A 15,233-nucleotide genomic window follows, 5' to 3' on the forward strand; every position below is an offset into this window, starting at 1 on the left:
TTAATTATAACATGTACTATGTCATTGCAAGTGACTATAGTAGTTATTTCCTGGATAAATATTAAACAATGCTATATGGACCAGATGAAACTGAAATGACGCGTTGACAAATCATAGTTCACTTACTGTTTTCATGTAAAATACAGATTTGTTCTTTTCTTTTGAAGGCTAATCTGTGTTCCATCGCATTGCCTTCCAGACTAAAACAATACTGCTGCTTCTTTTCAGGGACTATGAATTCCTCCCCACATTTTTCTTCTTTACAAACAAATTCATGAAGAATTTCTTTGCAAGAATTCTGCAAACAGAATAAAGAATATGCAATTTCTAAATCAGTACACGTCATCATGATTAGGTAATAATGCATAATTTCCTTAGGTTGTCACAAGACCTACTGTAGCTAAACAAATCCAATATTTAGGTACTTTCACATTTTGTTGTGTTAAAGACTTGTTTACACACAAGGCCCATAATGATGAAGCAAAATCCTGTTTTTAGATATTTGTGCTACTTCATTAAAAATGAAAAACTGGTCTTGGTCAGAGAGGTGATCAAGAACCCAATGTCCACCCATGTCTGCAGCACTCCATCAGTACTGGTTTTTAAGTTCATACTTGCTTTAGACACTCGCCATACTATACCTCGACCATAAACCACCCTGGAATAGCTATTCTGGTCTTGTTTGGTAAGGTATTCTTTGAATTCAGTCTTGTAAACGTTAGATGCAGGTTTCTACACAGTGCACCTTTGAAGTCTCCATCACAATCACATGAAGGAGTCTGAATTCTGTCCTGAATGTATTGTAAATATTGAAAACTAAACCTATCCAATTGCATAATTTACACAGTAATCCGATTATTTTGGCTTCTAGCTGTCGCTTGTAACTTCTCAGAAGAATGACAACAAGGCAACCCAAGACATCACTTGAAGATATATGACCTGTATGAACTTTACGTGTATATTGAAGATTCTTACCAATCATCACAATACTTACATTTGTGCATACATTCCAATGGAAGGATATGTCATCTCCACACATGTGAGACTTGTTCAGTTCTGGGTACAGGTGATAAGGGTTTTTAAAGCTTACTTTGACCATATCATCCATCATGGAAATATGTACATCTGGGAAATCCAACTTGCCTGATGTCAAATAGAAAGAGTATGACTGGATCAAAATGCACTGATGAGAAAGTCATAAATATCTGTGTCGTAAATATCTATGGCTGGATGGACTTTGTTTTCTCCAGACAAGGAAATAAGTTTCTTTATGACAACCTTAGCCACTTGGAAAAGCCTCTTTTGAAAACAATGTACTTACAGTGGATTATTGCTGTGTTGCGTTTATTAAAAGTGAATAATGAAGACTCTTGAGGACTTGATGTCTCTGTTGTATCATTAGCTGTTACAGTAACAAAGTAGCGATCCAATCCTTCAGTGTTCCATATCAAGTCAGAAAGGTTGTAATGATGCTGTTTAATATTTCTTATGTAATTCAAACTAGAACAAAAACACAATCAGAGATGTATTAAACACATTGAACAGAAATTAGAAAGCCCTCAATCCCCCAAAGTAATAACCTGTTAAAAGTGTAGGTAATCAACAGTAGAATACCACTCAAGCTCACCTGTAATCACCAGTTATTTTTAAATCAAAGAATGTTTGAGGAGAGGGTTCACTGTAGTTCCAATAAACTGTTGTCCTAAAGTTTTTGCAGCTCACTGTCACATTTTCAGGAGGTGGAACTGTCCAGAAAGAAAATACATTATTATTGTTTTATAGTGACATGGTGAAAAACCTGTCCTTATGCATTGCCAACTGATAGGTCTGTGTTTACATCTTCACTCATGAGAGCTTATGAGGGTGGGTACCAAGGAAACCCTCAACAAGACAAGAGTACGTTGACTAGATTTGATGATGGCTGAATGGCTTTCGAGCAAATACCAAATATTTCCAACTGTCAAGGTGAAACAATATGAGGATTGAATCTATGCAGTATCTGCTTGTTGATGTCTTTCAGAAGATGCAACACATCTCATTATCCACCTGCTCACCCCTATGAAGCAATTAAATCAGCCACATCCTCTATTGGTCCATCCTCTATGTCTGGTCCATCGAGGAATGCCTGCTGTTCCACGGCATATCATCATTAAAGCACTAACTCAAACTAATCACCGATGTCCACCATGTAGTGGATGGCACATTCAGAATGCTTTCTGGTCTACTCTCACAAACTTGACTCTAGGTTCCAAACAGATGGAGCTATAAGCAATTACACCCCTTTAAAGGAATGACTTAAAGGAACATGTTCATTATTTCTACACACAAATATTTATTGATGATTTGCCTGAGAGTTTTTTCTAATCTCCCAGTAGTATTCAGATGCATTTCAGTTACTACAAACCATAATTATTATTATTAAAAGAGCAGTGGGTTGAAATCAAATACTTGCTGCAGTAGTACTTATGCACAGGAGGCAGTGTCTGGACAACCCCAGACATATGATAGATATTATCCATATTTGTGCTTTTTGAAAAGATATGATGATCAATTGTTTTTTTTACCCAAGCTGAAAATGCATTTCTAGTTCCTGGTAGAAAATGTTTTTTTTATGGTTGCTCTAGAGACCAGAACATAACAAATGTGCCCGTATGGAAAAAGCACATGAAGACAGTGTCTGGACCCTTAATCGTGGTTAACCAAGTCTTGCGTAGAGGTCAGATGCCTAATGATCTTGTTATTTCATGCTGTTTAATGACAGATTTATAGTACCATTATATTTAGTGTTCACGCCCAACAACATATGCCAGATGTCCAACTGCAGGTTTTCACTTATTCCTTGTACTTTAACGTCAGTGATTAGTTACAAACTCCCCTCAGCTGATTTTATGAATCTACTTAATTCGATCTCAGTTGACAGGAAATCGAAGACAAGCGGCCATTAGACCCTCCATAGAGTGAGTCTGATAAACTCTTCCTATACTAAATCAGTCAAAACTTACATGAGGTAAATGTTTTTTCATCATCATAGTTTAGTTTAATTGCTGTAAGTATTGGAACACTGCTTTTGTTTTTCTTGAAAATGTCAAGTACAGTGGATATAAAAGGTCTACACACCCCAGGTTCTTGTGATAAATCATGTCAGAACTTTTCCACCTTTAATGTGACCCATAACATGAACAATTCAATTGGAAAACAAAGAAATCTTTGAGGGTCAAAAAATTTATAAATTATAAACTCACAATAACCTGGTTGCATAAATGTGCACACCCTTAAACTAATACTTTGTTGAAGCAATTTTTGATTTTATTACAGCACTCAGTCTTTTTGGGTAGGAGTCTATTAGCATGGCACATCTTGACATGGCAATATTTGCCCACTCTTGTTTGCAAAAGCGCTCAAAATCTCTCAGATTGCAGGGACATCTCCTGTGCACAGCTCTCTTCAGATCACCCCACAGATGTTCAATTGGATTCAGGTCTGAGTTCTGGCTGGGCCATTCCAAAATGTTCATCTTCTTCTGGTGAAGCCATGCTTTTGTGGATTTGGATGTGTGCTTAGGGTCATTGTCGTGATGAAAGGTGAACTTCATCTTCAGCTTTCTAACGGACGCCTGAAGGTTTTATGCCAAAATTGCCTGGTATTTGGAACTGTTCATAATTCCCTCCACCCTGACTAAGGCCCCGGTTCCATCTGAAGAAAAACAGCCCCAAAGCATGATGCTGCCACCACCATGCTTCACTGTGGGTATGGTGTTCTTTGGGTGATGTGCAGTGTTGTTTTTGCACCAAACATACCTCTCGGAATTATGGCCAAAAAGTTCAACCTTGGTTTCATCAGACCATAACACATTTTCCCACATGCTTTTGGTGGACCTGTTTTTGCAAACTTAAGCCAGGCTTGGATGTTTTTCTTTGTAAGAAAGGGCTTCCGTCTTGCCACCCTACCCCATAGCCCATTCATATGAAGAATGCGGGAGATTGTTGTCACATGTAGCACACAGCCAGTACGTGCCAGAAATTCCTGCAGTTCCTTCAATGTTGCTGTAGGCCTTGGAGGGACGTCCAGTTCTTGGTAATGTCTCTGTTGTGCCATATTTTCTCCACTTGATGATGATTGTCTTCACTGTGTTCCATGGTATATCTAATGCTTTGGAAATTCTTTTGTACCCTTTTCCTGACTGATATCTTTCAACAATGAGATCCCTCTGATGCTTTGGAAGCACTCTTCGGACCATGGCTTTTGCTCTGAGATGCAACTATGTAAATGTAAGGAAAATCCTACTAGAACAGCTGAACTTTATTTGTGATTAATCAGAGTCACTTTAAATGATGGCAGGGTTGTGATGACTTATATTTAACATGAGTTTGAATGTGATTGGTTAATAGAACACAGCCACATTCCCAGTTATAAGAGGGTGTGGATACTTATGCAACCAGGATATTGTAAGGTTATAGTAAATTCTACTGTAACTTGTCCTGTTGAGTTGGGTTAATTGTTGCTGCTGTTTCCTTCTAAATTTAATTTCTCATAAATCAGGGCCCACGGAGGTACTGCAAGGGTTCTGCAGTATAATAAATGCAATTATTTATTATATATTTTTGTTTAAAATATTTATGTCAAACAAATGTGCCAATGTAGTTTTAAGGGAATAATACAATACAAATATGTTCCGCCCCATGAGAAAATGTGTGGAATAGCAAGAAATTTGCGGAAAACTGAAACATGTTTAAAACGTTCTGTCCCAGGTCAAAGACATGCTTCATTCAGCCATGCACTGCCTGAATTAGCTAAACGCCTAGTCTGCTATTTTAACCTAATTTCAGTTGGGTTCTCAAAAAAGAGGTCTCCGGCCGTAAAGACTTTAGGAACCACTGTCATAAACTATTAAAATCATATTGGAGAACAGCTTCACCCAACATTTATGTGAGATAGCAATTCAGCATTTCCCCACTCATAGTTATCACAGTACCATGCCAGTTTAGGTTTTATGAATTTATGGGTACTCTCTTGGGCAGATATCAAGTCCAGGTTGTTCCTTGTTGGGAACGTTGAGAACCTTTGAGTCACCTTCCAATCCTTGGCTTATTAGGGTAACACTACATCTTTATTAACATTTTTATTATAGAAACACAAAGTGAGGCCAAAGTGTAGGTAGTATACAGAGATATCATTACAAAAGAATGTAGACACTAGTTCACATCCGTCATGAAGAAAAGTCATTTTATCCTAAGGGCCTTCTTCTATACGATATATCTTTTTACAAAAATGATAATGACAATTCTCCTGATGACAAAACTGAAAAGATTGTAATTGAATAAGTACAGTAGGCAAAACACCATGTTGAATTGAACATATTTTACCAGCCAAGCCAGCCATTTAAACATTATTATTTCATTATAAGCTCTGGTCATACCTCTCTATGTGTACGTTTGAAAGGTAATCTAAATGTTAATATTGAACTATGTTTCAACTTACCCAATGTGGAAATTTCAGTGACCAAAATCACTAGGACTGCCAATGGACCACAAAAAGTAAACATCTCTTTATAAAAAAAAACAAATTAAAAAACTGTAACACATGATAAATTGAGTTATTCTCTTGCGTGAGTAGATTTAAACAGCAATATGACCATCATAAAACAAATCAAAGTAGTTTCGTTCGTCACAACGGATCCAGCTTCCCGCAAATGACTGAAAAATTTCTTCACAACGTTTTCGGAATGACAACGAATGACAAACCTTTACTTCCTCATAGTTTTTATTCTTTGTAACTCAAAATGGGAAACCCTGAATAGTTAGTCAACTAGAAGCCAAGAGAATGACAACAGTCCCATTACGGTAGATTGAACATAAATCTAAAAAGGCTGTTCAGTCTACTTGAGCTCGACTGAACCTCGGGTCAAAGCTGCGACCAATAAAACAATAGCAGGTTTGATGTATACGTGCCACCTACTTGTGGAACAGGTTAACACTGCTCACAAACAAAGGGCAATGTCCACATCCGTCAGTGACTTTGCGAATTCCTTGTAAAACTATAGGTCCTCGTAATTGTTCCAAAATATTCTGTAGACCAGCAAAAAGACACAAGCCACGCTGATGTCATTAATACACGAATGCCACTTCAGAAGAATGCCTTTGCCCCCTCAAACACGTTGATATACCTTGTTAAGTAAGTCGATGCAATTAAAAGACAATCAAACTACAATTGGTTAACACATCTTTAAAACAAAGTTTTCATGGATGTTTTCATGGATATCTAACAGTTATTTTGACATGCTTATGATCGAAACAACGTTATTTAATGAAGCAGAACTCTATATTTGGTCATACATTTAAAAGTTGTAGGATGTTGATTTTGTAGTTGCCATCTGAAATCGTCGCCTAGCAATTACCAATGCACATCATGCTGAAATTAACGTTGTCATCTTTTATTTGTGGCAATCTAACAGAAATGTTTCCTTAAACACACATCTAAAAAGAAACGTAATGAAAATGATGCTCTATAACATTAGTCAACCATAATACATATTATGCTATTTCATGAAGTATGTTACCGAATCATTTTGACCAATTCGTTCATTTTCTATTTGACACATTAAATATAATTTGTTATTGGTGATTAGAAAATAATCAAGCATTTTATCAATGAACCATTACTATCACACATTAGCTAGACATTAAATTCAACGTTTAAAAAGTTAAAATACAGTTGTGCTCATAAGTTTGCATACCCTGGCAGAAATTATGACATTTTGGCATTGATTATTGAAATATGACTGATCATGCAAAACTTTAATTTTATTTAAGGATAGTGATCATATGAAGCCCTTCATTATCACATAGTTGAATAGCTCCTTTTTAAATCATAATGATTACAGAAATCACCCAAATGGCCTTGATAAAAAGTTTACATACCCTTGAGTGTTTGACCCTGTTACAAACACACAAGGTGACACACACAGGTGAAAATGGCAGTTAAAGATACATTTCCCACACTTGTGGCTGCGTAACAAGGTAATGGAACTTTATAAAATGGATCTCTTGATACCAAGCCATAGTTAGGTAGACCAAGAAAGATTTCAGCCAAAACTGAATAATTGTTCGGAATACAAAGAAAAAGCCCATAGGTAAACTCAGGAGAAATACAGGCTGCTCTGGAAAAGGACGCTGTGGTTGTTTTCAAGGAGCACAATACGACGATACTTCAATAAAAATGAGATGTATGATCGAGTTGCCAGAAAGAAACCTTTACTGCGCCAATGCTACAAAAAAGCCTGGTTACAATATGCCGACAACACCTTGACACGCCTTCAGCTTCTGGTACACTGTAATTTGGAGTGACGAGACCAAAATAGAGCTTTATGGTCACAGCCATAACCGCTTTGTTTGGAGAGGGGTCAACAAGGCCTATAGTGGACAAACTATCATCCCCACTGTGAAGCATGGTGGTGGCTCAGTGATGTTTTGGGGGTATGTGAGCTCTAAAGGCACAGGGAATCTTGTAAAAATTGATGGCAAGATGATTGCAGCGTGTTATCAGAAAATATTGGCAGACAATTTGCATTGTTCTGCACGAAAGCTGTGGATGGGACACTCTTGGACTTTCCAGCACGACAATGACCCTAAGCACAAGGCCAAGTTGACCCTCCAGTGGTTACAGCAGAAAAAGGTGAAGGTTCTGGAGTGGCCATCACAGTCTCCAGACCTTAATATCATCGAGCCTCTCTGGGGAGATCTCAAACGTGCAGTTCATGCAAGCCGACCGAAGTCTTTGCATGACCTGGAGGCATTTTGCCAAGACGAATGGGCAGCTATACCACCTGCAAGAATTTGGGGTCTCATAGACAACTATTACAAAAGAATGCACGCTGTCATTGATGCTAAAGGGGGCAATTCATGTCTTGTTTTATGATTGTGCCATTCTGTTATAACGTACAGTTGAATGTGAATCCCATAAAAAATAAGACATGTTAAGCCTGCTCACTCATGTTTTCTTTACCAATGGTACATACATTATCAATTCTCCAAGGGTATGCAAACCTTTCAGCACAACTGTACTCTCCTTGCATAGTTTTATCTTTTAAAGACATTTTGTTGACAGTGAGATGAATATGGACACATATGAACAAAGTGTCATTGTTTATTATGGTAACATTGAAGGAGCTTGCTATGGAAGGAGGTTACACCACCATCGAAGGTGGGTTTGGTTTCTATGGTTTCCACTTGTTGTTAAACATCCAATACATTTTGCTGTGCCTGTATGGTCTCCTCTCACTGTAATTAAGTAAACATAATCTTGATATTTCAGCCTAGCGGTTGCTCCCTGGCCGACCGGATCTTGTTTATATATGGTTTATTTGCATGGTAGAGTTTTAACTTGCATTTGCGAATGCAAAAAACAAATGGCATTTATAGACAAAGGATTTCAGAAGTGTTCCTGAGCCCATGCAGTGATCACAGACAAAGATATCTGAAGACACTAATAGGCAACTGGAGCAGGACAGCACTGAAGAGATGTGGGGGTAATGAAGACCACAGTCTACAGCCAGTCAGGAGCGAACGGGGGGAGGGGAGTCGGGATCGCGCTAATGAACTAAAGGTCTACTAAAGGCCATCCACCGTAATCCTGCACACACCTCTGCTGCTATCCCCCGTTCTCCTCCCACCACACGGACTATACCCCACCTGTTGAGACCCCCCGTCACAGGTGCCCGGGTTTCTCTTCACTCTCTACACCTCTGACTCCTGTTTCTCCTCCAAAACGTGCCACCTGCGGAGGTTTTCAGACGACTCTTCAATTGTCAGCTGCAGCTTGGGAACGACAACGAGGAGGAGTACAGAGGCGTAGTAGAGTGCTTCGTCAGATTGTGTGTCAATAGCTGCTTACAGCTCAACATTAAAGAGACGAAGGAGCTGGTGGTGGATTTCCGATGACGCAAGAAGCCCCCGACCCCCATTATCGTCTGGGAGGGAGGTCGACTGAGAGGGTGGACTCAAACAGGTTCCTGGGAGTGCATCTCAATAACAAACTGGACTGGTCCAGTAACAGAGGCCCTCTATGAGAAAGGACAACGTAGGCTGTTCATTCTGAGGAGGCACCTGTCATTCAACGTGTGCAGCAGGCTACTGCACATGTTCTATCAGTCTGTGGTAGTCAGTGCTCTCTTCTTTGCCACTGTGTGTTGGGGAGGTGCAATCAGAGGGTGCGATGCGAACAGGCTAAACAAGCTGGTGAGGAAGGCCAGCTCTGTCGTAGGGCCTGAACTGGACAATCTGGAGATGGTGGCGGAGAGGAGGATGAGGGTTGCTGCTGCCATTCTTTTGTTTGAACATTTTGAAAATGTTTGTATCTGTATTTATTTACATTGGAATCTATTGATACATTGATTGTAAATGTGGCTGTTGCTTTGACACCTGAATTTCCCCTTAGGGATTAATAGTGTTATTCAATTCTATTCTAGATACATTTGGGTTTTGAAGTTAACCCCCTTAGTGAGATTACATGTCATTGTCTTTGGGATTGTGTTTCCTAGAATAGTAATGTATTTCTATAATAATAATCTCAAAGTACTCAAGAACGCAATGCAAGACAAGCAATAAATCAGTTGCCTAGCTTATAGTTAAACGGATGTCAAGGCATCCATCCTCCAAGCTTGATCATAGGAAGCTTGTCAGATAGGTGATTGATGGTGGCAAACTTATATATTTACTGGACTTCATGAAGTAAAAAAGAAGCTGTGAGTAGTAAAACAGTTTTGAGCAGTTAAAAGTCCTCATGACAAGTCCTCTGCTTTGGTGCTGCATCTGTCTTCTGCATCTCCCATTCCTGTCACACCTCAGGTCAACCAGCAGAGCTGAACTGAACAGAGGTGTAAGGTCAGGGTCGTTAGTGTTCAAGCGGGACCATAGCCTGACACTACATCTCCTGGACTCATCTCCACCACATGTTTTCTGTCATAGCCAGATTCAGGAATCCCAATGTCCTCCGGTATGTTCTGCTCAGGCATCTCCAACAGACTCTGGGTTTGGGTGAAGTCTGGTTCTATGCTATTGATGAGCGACATGCTTTCAAATGGCAAGTGCATATGACAGTTCTTGCCATGTGTGTTCGATAGGAGTGAAGCCTGCAAAACAAAGGACACATTGAGATTAGCTCAGAGGTTATAAGGTTTGTCTGGGACTAGAAAAGACACAGATAGGAAATTGCTTCAGCAAAAATGTTCTTGATGAAAATCAAAAAACTTACCAAAGACTTTGGGAAATTGGCCAAACCTTGGTTCTGCTTTCCCCAAAATTTCCAGCAGGTTATTAAAATAATGGCCCCCAAGACAATCAATGAAAATATGATGGGCAAATATATTGTCTGTGAGTTGATTTCTGTGGTTGGACAGACATTCATATTAGTCAATGTGTAATTAATTATAACATGTACTATGTCATTGCAAGTGACTATAGTAGTTATTTCCTGGATAAATATGAAACAATGCTATATGGACCAGATGAAACTGAAATGACGCGTTGACAAATCATAGTTCACTTACTGTTTTCATGTAAAATACAGATTGGTCCTTTTCTTTTGAAGGCTAATCTGTGTTCCATCGCATCCCCTTCAAAACTAAAACAATTATTTTGCTTCTTTTCAGGGACTATGAATTCCTCACCACATTTTTCTTTTTTACAATAAAATTCATGAAGAATTTCTTCGTGAGAATTCTGCAAACAGAATAAAGAATATGCAATTTCTAAATCAGTACACGTCATCATGATTAGGTAATAATGCATAATTTCCTTAGGTTGTCACAAGACCTACTGTAGCTAAACAAATCCAATATTTAGGTACTTTCACATTTTGTTGTGTTAAAGACTTGTTTACACACAAGGCCCATAATGATGAAGCAAAATCCTGTTTTTAGATATTTGTGCTACTTCATTAAAAATGAAAAACTGGTCTTGGTCAGAGAGGTGATCAAGAACCCAATGTCCACCCATGTCTGCAGCACTCCATCAGTACTGGTTTTTAAGTTCATACTTGCTTTAGACACTCGCCATACTATACCTCGACCATAAACCACACTGGAATAGCTATTCTGGTCTTGTTTGGTAAGGTATTCTTTGAATTCAGTCTTGTAAAGGTTTCTACACAGTGCACCTTTGAAGTCTCCATCACAATAACATGAAGGAGTCTGAATTCTGTCCTTAATGTATTGTAAATATTGAAAACTAAACCTAGCCAATTGCATAATTTACACAGTAATCCGATTATTTTGGCTTCTAGCTGTCGCTTGTAACTTCTCAGAAGAATGACAACAAGGCAACCCAAGACATCACTTGAAGATATATGACCTGTATGAACTTTACGTGTATATTGAAGATTCTTACCAATCATCACAATACTTACATTTGTGTATACTTTCCAATGGAAGGATATGTCATCTCCACACATGTGAGACCTTTTCAGTTCTGGGTACAGGTGATAAGGGTTTTTAAAGCTTACTTTGACCATATCATCCATCATGGGAAGATCTACATCTGGGAAATCCAACTCGCCTGATGTCAAATAGAAAGAGTATGACTGGACCAAAATGCACTGATGAGAAAGTCATAAATATCTGTGTCGTAAATATCTATGGCTGGATGGACTTTGTTTTCTCCAGACAAGGAAATAAGTTTCTTTATGACAACCTTAGCCACTTGGAAAAGCATCTTTTGAAAACAATGTACTTACAGTGGATTATGGCTGTCTTGCGTCTATTAAAAGTGAATAATGAAGACTCTTGAGGACTTGATGTCTCTGTTCCATCATTGGCCGTTATATTCACAAAGTAGCGATCCAATTCTTCAGTGTTCCATATCAAGTCAGAAAGGTCGTAATGATGCTGTTTAATATTTCTTATGTCATTCAAACTAGAACAAAAACACAATCAGAGATGTATTAAACACATTGAACAGAAATTAGAAAGCCCACAATCCCCCAAAGTAATAACCTGTTAAAAGAGTAGGTAATCAACAGTAGAATACCACTCAAGCTCACCTGTTATCACCAGTTATTTTTAAATCAAAGAATGTTTGAGGAGAGGGTTCACTGTAGTTCCAATAAACAATTGTCCTAAAGTTTTTGCAGCTCACTGTCACATTTTCAGGAGGTGGAACTGTCCAGAAAAAAAATACATTATTATTGTTTTATAGTGACATGGTGAAAAACCTGTCCTTATGCATTGCCAACTGATAGGTGGGTACCAAGGAAACCCTCAACAAGACAAGAGTACGTTGACTAGATTTGATGATGGCTGAATGGCTTTCGAGCAAATACCAAATATTTCCAACTGTCAAGGTGAAACAATATGAGGATTGAACCTATGCAGTATCTGCTTTTTGATGTCTTTCAGAAGATGCAACACATCTCATTATCCACCTGCTCACCCCTATGGAGCAATTAAATCAGGCACATGCTCTATTGGTGTCTTGTCCATCGAGGAATGCCTGCTGTTCCACGGCATATCATCATTAAAGCACTAACTCAAACTAATCACCGATGTCCACCATGTAGTGGATGGCACATTCAGAATGCTTTCTGGTCTACTCTCACAAACTTGACTCTAGGTTTCAAACAGATGGAGCTATAAGCAATTACATCCCTTTAAAGGAATGACTTAAAGGAACATGTCCATCATTTCTACACACAAATACACTCACTTAAAGGATTATTAGGAACACCTGTTCAATTTCTCATTAATGCAATTATCTAATCAACCAATCACATGGCAGTTGCTTCAATGCATTTAGGGGTGTGGTCCTGGTCAAGACAATCTCCTGAACTCCAAACTGAATGTCAGAATGGGAAAGAAAGGTGATTTAAGCAATTTTGAGCGTGGCATGGTTGTTGGTGCTCTGAGTATTTCACAATCTGCTCAGTTACTGGGATTTTCACGCACAACCATTTCTAGGGTTTAGAATGGTGTGAAAAGGGAAAAGAATGGTGTGAAAAGGGAAAATCATCCAGTATGCGGCAGTCCTGTGGTCGAAAATGCCTTGTTGATGCTAGAGGTCAGAGGAGAATGGGCCGACTGATAGATTCAAGCTGATAGAAGAGCAACTTTAACTGAAATAACCAATCGTTACAACCGAGGTATGCAGCAAAGCATTTGTGAAGCCACAACACGCACAACCTTGAGGCGGATGGGCTACAACAGCAGAAGACCCCACCAGGTACCACTCATCTCCACTACAAATAGGAAAAAGAGGCTACAATTTGCACAAGCTCACCAAAATTGGACAGTTGAAGACTGGAAGAATGTTGCCTGGTCTGATGAGTCTCCATTTCTGATGAGACATTCAGATGGTAGGTGTCAGATTTTGGCGTAAACAGAATGAGAACATGGATCCATCATGCCTTGTTACCACTGTGCAGGCTGGTGGTGGTGGTGTAATGGTGTGGGGGATGTTTTCTTGGCACACTTTAGGCCCCTTAGTGCCAACTGGGCATCGTTTAAATGCCATGGCCTACATGAGCATTGTTTCTGACCATGTCCATCCCTTTATGGCAACCATGTACCCATCCTCTGATGGCTACTTCCAGCAGGATAATGCACCATGTCACAAAGCTCGAATCATTTCAAATTGGTTTCTTGAACCTGACAATGAGTTCACTGTACTGAAATGGCCCCCACAGTCACCAGATCTCAACCCAAAAGAGCATCTTTGGGATGTGGTGGAACGGGAGCTTTGTGCCCTGGATGTGCATCCCACAAATCTCCATCAACTGCAAGATTCTATCCTATCAATATGGGCCAACATTTCTAAAGAATGCTTTCAGCACCTTGTTGAATCAATACCCCGTAGAATTAAGGCAGTTCTGAAGGCGAAAGGGGGTCAAACACAGTATTAGTATGGTGTTCCTAATAATCCTTTAGGTGAGTGATTATTTCTTGATGATTTGCCTGAGAGTTTTCTCAAATCTCCCAATAGTATTCAGATGCATTTCAGTTACTACAAACCATTATTATTATTAAAAGAGCAGTGGGTTGAATTCACATCCTTGCCGCAGTAGTACTTATGCACAGGAGGCAGTGCCTTTTACATCTGGACAACCCCAGACATATGATAGATATTATCCATATTTGTGCTTTTTGCAAAAATGTGATGATGAAATAATTTTTTTACCCAAGTGGAAGATGTTTTTCTAGTTCCTGGTAGAACAAGGTTTAGATATGGGTCCTCTACAGACTAGAACATAAAACACATTTGCCCGTATGGAAAAAGCACATGAAGACAGTGTCTGCACCCTGGTGTCAGATGCTTAATGCTCATCGTTATTTCATGCCGTTTAATGACAGTTCTATAGTTTATGTTTAGTGTCCACACCCGACAACATAACCCTTATATGCCAGATGTCAAACACATGGCGTTATTTTAGCAGCAGGATATTATGCTGGCAGCACTCAGATTTTTGTTTTATCACAATAAAAGCCATCATTGAAATGTATAAAGCAATAGTTAACAATCTAGTCTGTGACAAAGAACAGACAAGAATAACATTGTAACGGACATTAAACATAAAATGTACAGACTAGATTGTTAACTATTTAACGAGGGGTCGGTCGGTCGGTCGCTCACTCACTCACTCACTCATTCATTCATTTCGCTCTTCTAGGCAGGCTCATTTCGCTCTTCCACGCACCTTTTTTCTTTCCATTCCAAAAAAGTTGAAAAGGAAAGGAACAGAAGTGTTCAATTTCGAGTGGTCTCTTAATTCTAACCCTTCTGTTCCTCACTCAAAACCTGCCTTTACTACATTTTTGGGAAAGGAAAGAAAAAGGTACAATGGTCTCACATTTTTTTCCAGAGTTGTATTTTACCAGCCATGCCAGCTATTTAAACAAGTAATTATAATATCATTATTATAAGCTCAGGTCATACCTTTCCATGGGTACGTTTAAAGGGTAATCTGAATCTTGAATCTCTGTCAAATCAATATTAACCTAAGTTTCAACGTGTTTAATGAGGTTGCCCAACTTACCCAAAGTGGAAACGTCAGTGACCAAAATCACCAGGACTGCCAATGGACCACAAAAAGTTAACATATCTTTAGAAAAAATAAATTTAAAAAACGTGACAAAATGAGTTATTCTCTTGCGTGAGTATGTCTAAACAGTTATATGACCAACATTAAACTAATCAAAGCAGCTTAAGTTTCGTTTGTCGTAAAAGATCCAGCTATACCAGCAGGTGCCG

The 15,233-nt window shown here is 38.9% G+C and overlaps 1 protein-coding gene across 1 annotated transcript; it reads right to left on the bottom strand.

The window, feature by feature from the left end:
- Nucleotides 1–7,982: 7,982 nt before the first annotated feature.
- ifngr1 (interferon gamma receptor 1) lies at nucleotides 7,983–15,100 on the bottom strand. The gene is made up of 7 exons (XM_034294493.1): nucleotides 15,019–15,100; nucleotides 12,034–12,151; nucleotides 11,728–11,906; nucleotides 11,401–11,549; nucleotides 10,544–10,715; nucleotides 10,249–10,379; nucleotides 7,983–10,126 (listed from the first exon to the last, which is right to left on the bottom strand). The coding sequence occupies exons 1-7, from the start codon at nucleotides 15,080–15,082 to the stop codon at nucleotides 9,896–9,898; spliced, it is 1,044 nt and encodes a 347-aa protein (XP_034150384.1). The 5' UTR covers nucleotides 15,083–15,100; the 3' UTR covers nucleotides 7,983–9,895.
- Between the last annotated feature and the right edge of the window lie 133 nt (nucleotides 15,101–15,233).

This window comes from Esox lucius, chromosome 9 (genome assembly GCF_011004845.1).
Source record: "Esox lucius isolate fEsoLuc1 chromosome 9, fEsoLuc1.pri, whole genome shotgun sequence".
NCBI classification, from domain to species: Eukaryota; Metazoa; Chordata; class Actinopteri; order Esociformes; family Esocidae; genus Esox; species Esox lucius.

Excerpts from the sequence above, each read along its gene's own strand:
- ifngr1 (XM_034294493.1), bottom strand. The coding sequence starts at position 15,082 with ATGTTAACTTTTTGTGGTCCATTGGCAGTCCTGGTGATTTTGGTCACT. Across the intron at positions 12,152-15,018 it reads CACTGACGTTTCCACTTTGG|TTCCACCTCCTGAAAATGTG; the intron begins GTAAGTTGGGCA and ends TTTTCTGGACAG. Across the intron at positions 10,380-10,543 it reads CTGTATTTTACATGAAAACA|AAATCAACTCACAGACAATA; the intron begins GTAAGTGAACTA and ends GTCCAACCACAG.